The sequence below is a fragment of the Pomacea canaliculata genome, linkage group LG10 (assembly GCF_003073045.1).
Source record: "Pomacea canaliculata isolate SZHN2017 linkage group LG10, ASM307304v1, whole genome shotgun sequence".
Lineage (NCBI taxonomy): Eukaryota > Metazoa > Mollusca > Gastropoda > Architaenioglossa > Ampullariidae > Pomacea > Pomacea canaliculata.
In genome coordinates, this window is record NC_037599.1 from 11,784,595 (window position 1) to 11,799,817 (window position 15,223).

At 41.3% G+C, this 15,223-nt stretch overlaps 1 protein-coding gene across 2 annotated transcripts; it reads right to left on the bottom strand.

Moving 5' to 3' along the window:
• Positions 1-504: 504 nt before the first annotated feature.
• Positions 505-14,827, bottom strand: LOC112573967 (ferric-chelate reductase 1-like). 2 transcript variants are annotated; one of them, XM_025254715.1, is made up of 16 exons: positions 14,378-14,827; positions 12,027-12,246; positions 11,604-11,755; positions 7,365-7,465; positions 6,702-7,131; positions 6,269-6,451; positions 5,755-5,853; positions 5,369-5,519; positions 4,881-5,000; positions 3,903-4,018; positions 3,548-3,634; positions 2,764-2,835; positions 2,082-2,181; positions 1,568-1,708; positions 1,072-1,166; positions 505-855 (listed from the first exon to the last, which is right to left on the bottom strand). In XM_025254715.1, the coding sequence occupies exons 1-16, from the start codon at positions 14,381-14,383 to the stop codon at positions 760-762; spliced, it is 2,169 nt and encodes a 722-aa protein (XP_025110500.1). In that variant the 5' UTR covers positions 14,384-14,827; the 3' UTR covers positions 505-759. The 2 variants fall into 2 exon arrangements, with proteins under 2 accessions (XP_025110500.1, XP_025110498.1); XM_025254713.1 differs by having other exon boundaries at positions 6,269-6,454; positions 14,378-14,826.
• Between the last annotated feature and the right edge of the window lie 396 nt (positions 14,828-15,223).

The following is a 15,223-nucleotide window of genomic DNA, read 5'->3' on the forward strand; positions in this document are numbered from 1 at the left end:
AACATCCTCACTGCCTTGTTTACATTGCTTTAACTGACGTGTTTCCTTTACTCTAGGAGTACACAACTTTACTATCGCCTGTCCTGTTGCATAGCTTGTGTTTATGACTTCGGCCATTTTGTGTCTTTTTATGGCTAGGGTTAGGGTTAACTACTGAAACTCGCAAAGCTAATGTCATTGACTGAGGCAGATTCGTTGACAGGTAATTGTTTCTCTTTAGTTTCATATGTTTAGTCTTGGTTTACATACTCAGGATTATTAAAAAAACTGGAGTGTATTTTAATATTTATTGTTCACTGCTTATTATCATACGAACTTTCTGATACTTTCATCTGAATCCCTTCACCGTTGTCTATTAAAAAAAAAATTGCACGCATAGAAATTAACATTTTTATATTTCTTGTTTTCAAGTGCACACACGCAAAATAAATAGGTAAAATGGGATAACGGGGCAAAATGGGACAAAATGAGATAAAAACAAAAGTACAGACAGAACTAGTTACAAACAGCTGTGTGCCCTGTTGTTTATTCTCTTTCTCTGACGATACAAAAAAGAAAAATGAACATCAAGAAATGATGTCTGACTTTACAAAAGTTAACATGTCTATTATTCAAGTGCCTTCTTGAGTTACCCACACTTTAGAGAGTTTAAAATATGCAAATGACCAAGAGGCGGCCATGTAAAGGAGGTCACAGCTTCAGCGCAAGAGGTCATCGCAGCCCAAGTGTTTGTTTTTGAGGTGCACGCACTGATTGTGATTAACGGGCGATGACGATGAGGGCGATGGTGGCAGCAGAGAAAGCAGTCACAAACAGAAGATGGATGCGGATCATTATCCCCATGGCAAAACTTCCCTGTCAGAGATAAACACATGGTTATTATTTCCATGACCTTCCTTCTCATACAGATATAAATCATCAGACCCCATGACCAAACATGTTTGTAAAAAGAAAACAAACAATATCCAGCCTGTAACATTTTATAAAATAGGAAATATTTTGCTTCTCCAATAGTCAGTCTTCTAGTCCAGTCCAGTCTTACTGTCTGAAGTAATAAGACACGAAACTCACTGGAGGTTTGTGAGACTCGCCCTCGAGAATCTCCTTGGTACTGGAGTAGACCATGTTCCGTCTTTCATAGATGATGTAGCTGGCTTGCTTCTTTTCTGCAAACCATGGAAGTTTTACCGTTATATTCTGCTCCAATAACAAGCGATACTTAAGGGTAGAGGGCCTGAACTATTCCATTCACCTACGATTCACAATAGTGTTGTGCGCATTTAGAGACAAAGCAGCACAGATAGTCACACGAAGCGGTGAAAAATAGTTCTGACGATTGGAGAGATGTCTGTTAAAATTGTTTGAATAAAAGATGTCTTAAAGGAAAAGGCATCACCACGTTTAATCAATTTATGATAACGATTAGAAAATTATATTTTGACCTTCCGATCATAATCTTTGACCATGCAATCATAAACTCTGACGTGGCCTTTAAATCACGTGATCAATACCTGTCCAGCATGTAATCATTATAGTAATCATTAGGTTTTAATCTAGGGATCATGACCTTTGATCCTCATGTTGCACGTGATAAACTCGAGGACGACAGCGATGAGGACTTGGTAGACTGCGTATGCGTACAGGATGTAGGTGGTGGCCACGTGCACCCTGGCCTTGGACAGTTTGCTGCCCAATATCATGTTGAACACTGCACGTGCAAACATCACGATGAGACATTAGTCTTCAAACGGCTCAAAGGACGGACTGGAGGCTGAATTTTTTTCTTCGTTGCCCCTTGTACCTTACCTCTTTCTTTCCCATTAACCCATTATGATGGCTTAATCAAAAGATTTGAATTGTCCAGAACATGACGATATTTTTTAAATTAATTTTTTCGTGTATTTAAAATAAAAGTTTTTTTATTATTCAGTGATAAGAAGGACATTACATTATAGCATTATTGTATTTTGTTCTAGGACAATATATTACGGTTTTACATAGCTCACAACAACGCACACATGCAAATGCTCAAGAAGAAATCGAACATGTTTCAGCTACATTACAGTTTTGTTAGAACTTACCGGCTAAGATATGACACGAAAGTCCGAGCAGCAAGTGGCCCCAGTTAAACACAGGCCGGTTTCTGGAAGCCGATGAGGGTCTGAAGCATCCCAGAAGAATCTGATGGAGGTGAGAAAGGGCGAGTTTTGGTTCATGAGTAAAACAGAAAAATATCAGAACGACAAGTCCAGTTGCATCACAAGGACTGGAATGAGCTCTAGTGAGTGTAGTGAGGAAACTAGAAAATGTAGTGAGGTTGCTAGCAAGCATAGCGAGGATTCTAGAAAGTGTTGAGAAGATGTTTAGAAAGGATGGTGAGGATGATTGAAAGGGTAATGAGGCGGTGAGGAAGTCAGAAAGTGTATTTAGGATGTTAAAAAGGGTCGTGAGGATGTTAAATAGAATCAGGATGATAGAATGGTGCTTGAAGATGTTAGAAAAATGTAAGTGAAAGAAAAAAATGTAGTGAAGAGGAACAGTAATGTAGTAAGGATGCCACCCAGAAATATCTCTTTTACATTTGTAATATCTGCCACAGTCGACGATGCTAAATTCGGAGACGAGCAATGAATAACAGGGCTGATGTCAACTGCAATTTCCATACTAAAATAAAAAGCGAAGACACATCTTCTGTGCTTGATTTCACAAATCAGAATACAATCTCTCTACTTGAATGTAGTATCAACACATTATAAACCAGACCTGCACGACTGTTACTGCTGTTACAACGATCCCAATCACGGGGTGAAGTTTCTGGAATTCCACCACACTGATCTGCAATGGAGATGGTATTGCAACATACACCTTAGCTCACAGGGTGGAGCAGGCTCTGTAATATTACCTATTGCCCACAAGAGAATTTTGCATTCTATGGCTGATACAAACATTTAAAATAATATTGAAACTATAAGAGTATAATACGAAAATATGTTTTGAAGTTATAACTCTTTGTAAATTTTGATAGTGTAAATGGATAATGTAATTAAGCTGAAACGTAATTATAAAGTGTGAAGCTTTGAACGAATAAGTACATAGAGTGAAATAATTGTGAAAGTTTCTCTCAGCAGCTTTCTCCAGTAAACTTTGCTCGGTCATGCGAAGCAGAGATGCTTTCACGTTTATTCATGAGTCACGCCCTGATTGTAAACCCTGAAGATTCGCCTGACAGTTAATGTCAGCAAATAAACGACAGCTAACGTTTCCAACTAAAAAAATGAAATGCCCGAACCCTTTCACCTTTTTCCCTTGTCCATCAAGAAAAAAATGCGAAATATCTCAAAATTTTCATAGCTGTTTAATAATTCACAGAGTTGTAACCCCTTGCTCAAAACTAAAAAGCCTTCGGTCACAAAAAGTTTTGCTGTGGACAGACCTTTCTAACCAGCATGAAAGGATACCGCAGGATGAGACCAGAATGCTGTTTTTTTCACTCAGTCACTCACTCGCTCGCTCCCTCCCTCCCTCTGCTGCTGTTGCTCATGCTTACCTCGGCAAGGTCTCCCGCTTCTATGAAGATGATGACGAAGCCCCCAGTGGTGAGGATCGCCATGACGACCATGCACAAGCGATGGACCTGTCACAAAATATGGACAACATGTCAGTTTGGTTGCCACCAACCACCCTTCCTTGCTTCCTCTAATCTCCCCCATAAACATCAACTAAGAGGTGCAAAACAAATTCGCTCCAGGATTATGGAACACTGTTCCTGCCATCACTGTTACCAAGAACGAAGAACAAGAAAGCTGGATACCAGGTTTTTTGGTGAAACAATGGTTTGCAGGGTTGTTGCGTGTTTGTGTTCCAGGAGAACTAATGATTTAGCATCCCTTGTGATCATTTACCGTGAACCAGACTTTACGACCGCAAAATTTCTGAGCAGGCCACAGGGGTTTGTAGTAGCGAGCGATGACTATCCCCAGTCCAGCGCAGAAGATCCAGGCGAAAGCCATCACAGCACCTGCAGTAAAGAAGTTTATTCTGAACAAAGTTGTGGCCATGCTTTAGCTTTGTGGGTATACAGAGTCTTATACAGTCGAGGACAGTCGACAAGCATCAGTCACTGGATACTTTTTGAGGAGCTTTATATGAAAGGCCTGTGCAAATTAAAGACCAACACGAGTTTCTTTTTCTTTTGAGATAACAGGATTACGTTCACTTACAATCCACATGATTTGAGTCATCTAACCAAATAACATCCTCCCGAGAATCGAACATTCAAACATGGACATTTTCACCTCCCCACAGAAGGTCAAATATGTGAGGTCACATTATAACATGGATCTGCAAAAGTAACGAAAATTCGCAGCTTCATGATTAAAACTTCATGACACCAACTCCGAGCTGTTGCATTAATTTAGCCTTGATGTCACTAGTTCACAGTTGTCGCACTGGTTGTAACCTTCATGATACAAATATATCCATGTTCCATCATTACATCAACACTGGCACTTTCTTTTGTACATGTCGACATTTGAAGGCCTGTATTTCATCAAATGATGGGGTTACTTATTCAGATTTCTTCATATTTTGGGAACAAATACCTCGTGCCTGTAACCGGGTCCTATATGGCTAAACCATACTACGGGTGAAAATATCGTGCACTCCAGTAGTTCTTTAAAGATGCATGCAAAACGCAGAAAGCTATTTTACATATATTTTCATTTTGTACAGGCATTTTCCTGAAGAATGTTAACAAAGAATGTTAATAAATACTTTTATACAACATTTCTTATGTCTCTCATGCAATGTGAAATAAATTTTCGGATGGAGTAAAGAGAATAGAAGGCAACCGAGCTTTGACTATGGCGAAGGCGACTGACCGTGAATCTTGATGAACAGTTTGTCGTGCCACGGCCACTGTCTGACGTCATCAATGGCCTGAAGGTCCACCAGGTGGGCGGACACGAAAGGTATTCCACTGTGCTGCAGCTTCTCCCCTGCTGTGACATAGAGACACAGCAAAATAGCAAGTGCCCTCTCTGTCTCCCAAAAGTTCTATCTTTACCCTGCTTCAAAAATAGGTATTTTCGAAAAATTGAAAGGTATTGAAATTGAAAGCATTGAAAGGTATAAGCTAAGCGGTTTGAAAAATATATCATGAGATTTTATTCTCCATCTTGCTTTAACTCTCTATTTTATAACACTTTGGCTTCACAAGAAGCAGGGTGACAAAAGCCAAGACTCAACAGATGGCTACTGCTTCAGGAAGGGAGAGCGACCCAATCTAACCCACCCTACTTACAAGGAATAAGAAATGTGCTTTAGTTTCAGGACTACAACTCTCTATCATAAGTGTCAAGGTGGTTACCATTGTCCACCAGGCCCTGCGCCAGCATCAGGTACCAGTCCTGCTTGAGGTCAAACACCCGGTTATCGGGGTCAGTCATTTTGCGAAAGAACTGACAGCGCAGGAAGCCATCCGACCTCGCGATTTTCACCTCCGTGATCAAAGCCTTGTCCTAGCAATGGAACAAATAACATGAAAAACAAAGCATGGTGTACTGCAACAAACATCCTGGCCGATGAATTTGGACTGTAATCATGTTCCTTGTCATTCTCCACTTTCTCAATCTCCAGTTACAGAGTCTTTTTCATGGTATGTAGATTGCGCAGAGGAAAAAGATATTCGTGAAAACATGGCCAGTGACAGAGAGCAAAGCTGACAGGAGGTTGGTCACCTCGAGCGATACTCACCACAGACTGAAGGACTTGGTTCGTGCGATCGCCATTGAAGGAGGCGCGTGCCGTGTTCCGCTCACCGTCTTGCAGACACTCGACCACGCTGTCCTGCCCCTGAAAGGGGTCAACATTACATATAAATGGCCTAATGTTACAGTATAAATGACCTAATATTACACTATACAGCACAAAGGACCTAACCTTAGATAATCTGAAGTGAGTGTCTGTAATAAATTCTAATTCTAGAATCATGGAATTGACCGGTATTTGTGTCACACAATCTCAGGTATAAAAACTTTTTCATGGAGAGATGATGCTGACAAAAGCTGATAATATACAGAAATGTGATATCTCTCTCTCTCTCTCTCTCTCTCACTCACACACACACACATCACTGTTTCACGATTTCACCAAGGTAGTAGTTGTTGTGGATGTAGTCGTGGGTGTAGTTCTCTGTCTATATCGCAAATGTACACGTGTGCTCAGGCTCGTGTGTCTGTTCACCTGCCTGTCGCTCTACGACAATTACCATCATATGATCCTTGGAAAAGCCCACAGCCACCCACTCTTTCTGTGCGAGGCTCAGCGTCCTGACCATGACGTCAAACCACACCCCCTGGTCACGTGGCTGCCACGCCACCTGGAAGGTGCACACGCTGGAACCGCAGTCTCGGAAACAGCCGTAGCCTTGTCCACACTGGATTTTCATCGCCTGCTGTTGGGTGATGATATTAATTGACTAAATGTGTCAGACGTAGTCTAGGAATTCAAAAGCTGAACTGTCTGTACTTTAGCCAGAGTTTCTATTGATACTTTGTGCACCTGCTAATTCAGAAAATAAAAAAGAGTGCATTAGCATCTTGTCTCAATTTTGAACTTATTTAACAAATTTTTTTAAACACTGACTTTAGGTTGGTTGCAATATTACATTATGCATTGGGGTTGTAATATTATGGTCTTACTTGAAAGACTGGTGTTTGCGAAGTGGCTACAGTACTTGGTGAAGTGCTAGTCGACAGTGAAGGTAACACAGGCATCGGCGTGATTCTTGGTGTGGTTGCAAGCGTGGATGTTTCCAGTCGCACGCTCGTCAATGGTGGCTGTAGAGTCATCGGAGATGAAGATGGTGCCATGGTGGTACTTGCACTCAGAACAGTAGTCGCAGATGACGGGATGAGGATAGGTGTTGTAGCAGCCATGGTTGTGGCTAAGGTAGTCGTTGTTGTGGCTGTGGTTGTGGATGTAGTTGTGGGTTTGTCTGTATCACAAGGTTCAATGTACTTGGTGCGGAGATCCGAAGGGTTGCCAGGCAGGCGAGTGGCTGTTGGGTCTTCAATCACCACTGACGTCACTAAGGTCCAGAAAGATTCGAACTTCTCGACGAACGTTGCTCTGTTAACCGGAAGCATGTCAAAGAAGTGTACAAAGAGGAAAAAGAATAGAAAGAGAATGAAAAATATGTACGTGGATAAATACAAACATAAAATAGATTAGAGATAACACCAGCTTAGTCAGTACAAAAGAAATGAGAGAAAGACTTTAATCCAGCAAATCCAGAAACTATCACATCTTTGACAAAGAAAAATAAACAATTAAAAATAACATATAGTATTTTGCTGACGTACTTGATCTGAATATGTCCTTCCGGTCTGAGAGGAGCTGTCCAAGACAGCAAGAGTGACGTACCGTTGAATCGTCCGTTGTGTGTCAAAGACTCTCCGGCAACCTATCCAGAAGTAAGCAGCTGTAAAATGCTATACGAAACTTGCTTTAAAGATCAAGTGAGGTGTAATTTTTTTTTCTAATGACTAGGCAAAATAAGATGCTATTGCCCCTAATGGGAGGACGCCCCCACCACAACAGCCATCCATTCTCCGAATACTCACCGTGCACGCGACCTCAGTTTTGCTAATTATGATGTTTGTACGAGTATCTCTCAAGAATGAAATACCCAGTTTTCGAAAACAGTATTTAGTTTTATCCAGTCATTAGCAAAAAATTGCACGGCACTAGATCTTTAAATAATGGCATAGATCAGTGATGCCCAACCTTTTTCGGCCTGCGGGCCATTTCCATTTCCGACACGCGTTTCATGGGCCGCTTCACCGCAAAAATCAAGAATGAAATCCATCGAAAGATTGAGAGACGCCCCTACGTAGGGATAAATACTTCTTCTTCCCTTTTTTTTCGTTTTTTTTTAAATATTATTTTCGGTTTTTTTATTATTAACATGCTGATTTCCTGCACTGTGGGCAGAAGCTTCGCGGGCCGGACGGCACCGCGTCGCGGGCCGGATATGGCTTGCGGGCCGTAGGTTGGGCATCCCTGGCATAGATGATGCAGTTTGCTGCGTTAAAGGACCAGTTTGGTGCAAAATGGTTGGGTTATATCAGTGCAAGATATTTCTTTCCCGAATCTGGGTAAATACCTCCTGTGATGTCTCCAGGTTTTTAGTTCATTTTTAATTTTTACAGCGGACTTGTGGAAAGATTTATAGAGAAGAGGGCCGATAACAAGGTTTCATCTAAGTAGAAGATTAATCAAACAACGTTTATGTAAAGCCTCATAGGAGTGGAGGATTTTATGATGGCAATATGACTGAAGCAGGCCCGGTTCTACCTATTAGGCGAACTAGGCAGTCGCCTAGGGCGCAGCGACCGAGGGGGGCGGAAAATATGGCCTGCTGTTTTTTTTTTGTTTTTTTTTAATGAATAATTTTAGGGAAAAATATCATTTTCACAAAATGATATTAGCAGGACACCTTTCCTCTGCTTGTAGACTGACCACCACGCTAGTTTCTCAGTACATGTAGTACAGGAAAACCCCAGTATCGCATTATCCCAGGGCGCACCTGCAGTGACCAGCTAACCGGCAGGGAAGTAGAGGGTGGATGGGGCGGTAGAGGGGCGGGGAAGGGTGCTGAGAGGGGCGGCGTTGGTGGAAGGCAAAGGTGGAAGGCACCTTTTCCTCAGCTTGTAGGTTGACTTCACCACAGAGTTTCTCAGTTCATGTAGTGATGTAGTACAGGAAAACCCATTATTACAGGGCGCACTTGAAGTGACCAGCTAACCAGCGGGGAAGAAGAGGGCGGAGAATAGACAGCGGAGGGGCGGGTTGGTGGATGGGACTCAGTGCGGACCCCTAGAATGGAGTGGACCACATTCCACTAATACCAAGCTCACCTTTCTTTCTTCTATCCTACTTTAGAAGAGGTTCCACACTTATGCATTGAAAACACTGCAGCTGAGATCAGGGACAACAACACTGACTTGAGTTTGCTGTGGTTATGACAACTAAACAGTTGCTCAATATTGTTTACACTTACGAACTTTCAACCCGAAGGAACTTAGCTAATGTCACGAACGCGTTCTTAGTTAATAAGAGTATTAAAGTCTTTAGCAGACAAACATCAAGGTAGAGCCATTTGAAGTTTATAGCATATCTATTTACTGACACTGATGGCCTATAGTCTTGTACTTACTGTTGTGACTCATGGTCGTGAATATTTAACTTTCTTATTAATTATTAAATTTCTGTTCAGTTGGTGTATTACGCTTTAGTTGTCAAATTGTAATGTTTATTTTTATTATCTAAGAGTGCATCTGTTTGTCTACAGTTTGAATGGCTAGCTTGTTGTTATGCTCCATTGACAGAATATTTGAAATTGGTTATTAAGAGATAATGCGTACTAAGACCTACAGTCTATATACTTCTCTTGTTTTCACCTAACCCTATGCTGGACACCACGCAGTGTTGATCATTGGACTGTGTTTGGGGAGCTGCCCTGACACCATGATTTACAACTTTGCATTGTTAGTGTCCAGAAGACTCTCTCTTGACAGACCTCGCTCATTGCCCGCCCACCTGTGAGGTGTGACTTTGGATGGAAACAAAGTACATGTAGCTGCTATCAGGGTGGTCTAGATGCTGGAAGCTGTGATAGCTTGAGTTTTAGACCACACAGCAAAATAAGACCAGAGCAAGGTGCTACACATTTCTTGTCTCCATCAGTGTGCACTCCATAAAACCTTTTACACCAGTGTTTGAAATGCCTCTACTCATAAGTGTAGGTCTGATTTGGGAGGCATGCAAGCATCCATGTGTGTATGATGCTAGCCTGCAATTGAAAAACAGACGTACCTTTTCTTGACAAAAAGTAGTTCTTACTTATAACTTATTAATCAAATCTGACAGCAAATTCTCGAAAAAGTTTTAATTTTAGTAAGCCATTCTTTGACACTTCTGGGTTCTAACGCCTCTGGTCGTAATGAGTTCTTGTAGAAACCACTTTTCTACTATTTTTAAGCAGCAAACATGTAGTCAGTTCGCTTTTACTTGTTAGTTCGTCTGTAAGATGAGAAAGAAGATAACGATTGAAAGTACTTGCCGATGACAGGCCCACAGGTAGCGATAAATCTGTCACAGTTAATGACCAGTCGGATCAGACTAGAAGACTGGACAAAGAAGGTGGTGCGATGTTACTTGATAGTTGTCCGTGAGATGAGGAAGAGAGAAAGATTGAAAGGACCTCAGTGGGGTGGCTTAGTGGAGAAGGGTAGAGATAAATCTCTACCACTTTAAAGAAAGTCAGATCACATTACCAGGGCTGGACAGCCAGAGTGGGGAAGAGGTAGTTTGAACTTTTAACTTAAACCCCACAGGACGATGTAAAAACCTCACTTTTCTGAGCGGCTTCAGACATCTCGTGCTGCTGTTTGAATTGACTTTGTAATCGTCTGTTTGGGTGCTTGGAGCTATCATCCTTCCACAGCTGAATCAGTAAAGGTTTTGAACTGGATTGAGCCGTGCAAGACTGAACAGTGCTACTGTCTACAGCCACTTCATGAGAGTTTGTACAGATAAGTTCGCATGAATTTTATACACTGTGACATAGCTGTATATAATTTATTAACGCGATTTATGTCTTTCTTTACATTAATTTCATTTCCTCATTTCTTATAGTGCTTATTTTGATTGTGTGGATGCAACGGGTTGCGATAGCGGTGGTGTAACTTTTTGCAAAACTTTTCATTGCACAAACGGGTCCGTTACAGTCTGGTGGTCTTTATCACATCACAGTCGCGTTGAGTTCTGAGACAGACCGCCCCGATCATTACTGGTGATATTTCAGCCTAGCTTTCTTGTTTGAACTGCGTCCACTGAAGACAGATTTAAACAGATTCAGGAGCACAGTGCATTGTTTGGATTTCTTTATGATATCCAAAGCATTTCTGAAAAACCAAGGAAGGACATTCTACTATCTTGCGAGGTCTTGGCAAAGGCACTAATGCACAGAGACAGCAAAGACACTGACTCGGAGGAACTCTGTTCTGAATTTCAGGTTGTGGCTAGAAGACTTCCCAAGCCTAAAATGAACCCTAAAGAAGAACATTCATTATCCAACATAAGCTATTTGATATTGTGCCGAATGTTGTAGTGTCTCTCAGAATTTTATTGACCCTTCCAATTTCTGTTGCCAGTGCAGAAGGGAGTTTCTCAAAATTAAAATGAATTAAAAACTATATGAGATCAACAATTAATGTTGCAAGAGAGACTGACTGGGCTGGCCACCATATCTATTGAGCATGACTTGGCAAATGCACTCAATCTGAAGGAACTGATAACTCGTTTTGCACAGCAAAAAGCAAGAAAAGTGAGGTTATAAGCATCAAGTTCATGACCAGGTCTAAATAAATTGCAAAATAAATAATATAACATGGTTCACTTTTTGTGAGGTGTGTGTGTGGGGGGGAGGGGGGCGCAGAATTTTTCTTTCGCCTAGGGCGCAACACAGCCTAGCGCCGGCCCTGGACTGAAGGGAGGAGGAGGAATGTGCACGACAATCACGTGCAGCGCGTGCTCACACTGTTACACGTGTACTTGCTGCCGGGGACGGCGGAGAACGTGCCCAGCGCCTGGTTGGGGTTGGTGCGGTAGCGCGGGTCAGCGGTGTCCACTCGTCTGGCCTGCACCAAGAAGCCCATGATGGTATGTCCACACAGGCCTCTCAGCATCACTTCACAGACAGACTTTCACTGAATCATTGGTTATTGCATCATGTATACTGACACACGCACCACATTCACGCACGTTTGCACACAGACACACACGCACACCATCATTGATACAGCCCCAATGCCTCCCTTTAAAAAAGAAGTATTAAAGTTTTAAAAAGTTTTTTTTTTCATTTTATTCAAACTCTAAAGTATACAAAGTTCATAAACGCCACCCTATTTACCTAGCCTCAACTACCTGCCCACGAAAAAAAAAACTTTGATTTTTCTTACCTGTAATGTTTTCACCTGGCTGATACGAGGCTTTGGACACGAGCACAGCATAAGGTGATGTATCAGTTCGAGGAGTGTTCAAATTTCCATGCTGGGGAGTCAGGGTGGCACAGGCCTCAAGCCCCGCGCCACTGGGGTAGGCTAGCACCTCATGGACATACGTCACGACGGTTAGCATCAGGTACAGGACCATGGCATCGGACACGGCACAACAGACGGACTGCAAACACCAATTGTAAACATCAGCTGTTTACTCACAAACGCTTTTAGTAAGTCTCTTGCTTCTCTGCCACCAGAACACCAATGAAGTGCACTAACAAAGGCAATATACTACGCTCAAAAAGACGACAGACTTTGTAAAGATAATCTGTTGTGTGTTTTTTAATGGTTATCCCAGGAAAACAAGGTTTAGTTGAGGAGCACCGCCATCACAAAAAGCAGGCTTTTGGAAAAGTGTATCTTCTAATACCTTACTCTCCAGTCACCGAGAGGATGAAAAACTATTACCTCAAAGGTTATTTTTCGAGTCTGAGTGATCAAGACTTTTTCAATTTCATAAGCTTTGGTGAGGATGGGATTCGACGATAAAGTTATTCTATGTCTTTTGTTTGTATGAAAGTGCAAGCTAAACGTTTGCATTTTTCATTTCCAGCCATCTCTCTCTCCCTCCTCACTCCCATACCCTCTTGTTTTTCCCATTTCCTATATCTCCCTTGTGTGCTGGAACAAGCTCGTTACCTCTTTTGGGAGGTCCACCAAATCCAGAAATGTCCTCTAGAGAGAGACATTGCCCCAACCCTTCTCCGCTTTCTCAAAATCTGCGAAATATTTTCTACTACACTGATATAACCTTATGTATGTGATGTATTCTTTATGTGGATGTATAATATTTAATATTAACTCATTTGATGTACAATATTTAACATGGACTCTTTGTGTGATGTATAATGTTTGATATTAACTCTTTCTCGCTTTCTTTATTTTTGTATCTTCTCTCTACTTTCCCTCACTCGCGTTCGTGCAGAGCAAGAGAAACCGAGAGAGAAGGATGGAGAGGGATTGAAGATTTCTTTTCAAGAAGCATTTCCGTAACAAGCTTGGAATTTTCTTTTCCTTTCTTTTGAGGTCTTCTTCTCTCTTTTTTTTATTAAAAAAAAACAAAGATCCAGTGATCAAAGTCCTTTCTGCATCCTCATCAGATGAACTTCGCGAGACGAGAAGACATAACAAATGCAAGAAGGATGCGATGATTTTAATTATAGCTCTCCATCGCCAACATTTCTTCACTAGTGAAACTGAAAATGAAGCTTAGACAAAAATATCAAGGTTACAAAGATTCTCAAATCTCGACCCAGTCACCCTCAATTAATGGCCTAATGTCACGTGTTTGACGGGTAATAGTCAACACCCTTACATCTGCAGCTTGACAGAACAGGAGGAAACTACAGAGAGTATTTGATTAATTGCCCTGGAGCGCTTTTGTAAGGAATCCGAAACCGAAATTTTATTAGCGGCCCTTTTCTAGGATGTCAGTGAGAGGTAGGGACACCGAGGTAGGGGTGAGGGGTGGAGGAGATGCACACCCATACTGGCAAGCACGTAAATATACTTCACATAATTAATACATTACATAAAGCAGCGATGTTTATTGGTAGACGGGCAGAGCTCACTTTCCCACTTAAGCTTGATTCTAACTTGGCACATTGAGTTGTTGTATCTGCATGTCTAGTTTTTTTTTTTTTTGTTTGTTTTTGTTTTTAATGAATGCCGTTAGAGAAAGGTCACACTACTTCTGGACCCATACAGTCGGTCATAATGATGATGATGATGATGATGATGACGACGACAACGATGACGATAATCATCGATAAAAATAATGCAACAGCGATAACATAATTTTGATTTGTACCTAAAATTAAGCATCTTAATTAAGTGGGCAAATACAAATATAAGATATGCAATTAAGCGTCAGTTACAGTATTGGACTTTCTGTAAATGGAAGACCCTAACAGGAGAACAGAGGACACGTTACAAGAAGGCAAGGCCACAGAGATAGAGAGAGGGAGGGTGAAAAAGATAAAATGATACCATAGTATTAAAGAGTAATTATAGCCATTTCGTAAAATTATCAAGATAGTCACAGCAGAGAAAAACATTTTTTTTCTTAAGTAGCTCTAAGCATTTACACAACTTTACAGTTTTATCATGTTTATATACATGGGGTAAAACTCGCATGGATCGTCTCATCTGGGTTGAACAATTTATCCACCCATCTTGGAAAATCAGAATGTGCGAAAACGTTAAATATTTCAATTAAAAAATATACTCCTGCAAGGACTATTTTCACTCACCTTCATTTTCTGGATGATCGATGTCTTTAAACTCTTTGTGATCGGCTCGAAGAGAAAGTACAGGAGGTTGTCAGTGAGTTAAGGTTGCGAATGTTTTCTGACTCGTTAAAGTCATTGCGTTCATTTGACACAACGTATGAGGAGAAATGTTAAACGGTTTCTATTCTTCAGCTCTGAACATCTTCTGTTGTTCAATAATCACATGTTTTTTTATAAAAAATCCTGAAACAGCTATGGGTGTGACCAAATAAAATTTAATGTTGCTGGACTTGCAGTTTGGATGTTCACACTCTTATCCTTCCTAATCTAAAACTGACCACTCATACGTTGACTTTCTTCCTGCTTGTTGTCAGGATCATCAGTTTTTCTTCACCAGGTCTCGTCAGTGCTAAGCCAGGTTCGGTTGCAGCCACCGCCCGTACGTGTCAGTCACTGAATTTCGATGGAGAGGACCGCTAACCCATCAAGCTAACACTCACTCTCTGAACGAGCTTCGGTACACCTTTGATTGACAAGGTAGTCGAAGACTCATGAAAGTGTCAGGTAAAAGATGGATGAGTGTCGGTCTGCACAGCGTCACAAGGTGCTAACAAAACTCTCCTTTTAACGGGCACACCTGTCTTGGTGAAACCGAATCAAATCAGAACTTAAGGTAGAAAGTAGGTTTCATGTGATGCGAATTGCCTCCTTTCACAAATGTTACTCTGCCTCGGTAGCGAACCAGGTATAAATCTCAACATATGTCGAGCATTAAGAGCATAGTTTAGAAATTGAGCTTTGTAAGTTTTCGAACTTATGGTACAGATAAGTTCTGTATTTCTATATAAATGTGTATAATTGAGTGAA

Coding starts and splice junctions, on each gene's coding strand:
- LOC112573967 (XM_025254713.1), bottom strand. Junction 7,132..7,364: donor GAAGGACATATTCAGATCAA/GTACGTCAGCAA, acceptor TCCGGTTAACAG/AGCAACGTTCGTCGAGAAGT. Junction 1,709..2,081: donor TTCGTGTCATATCTTAGCCG/GTAAGTTCTAAC, acceptor TTGCACGTGCAG/TGTTCAACATGATATTGGGC.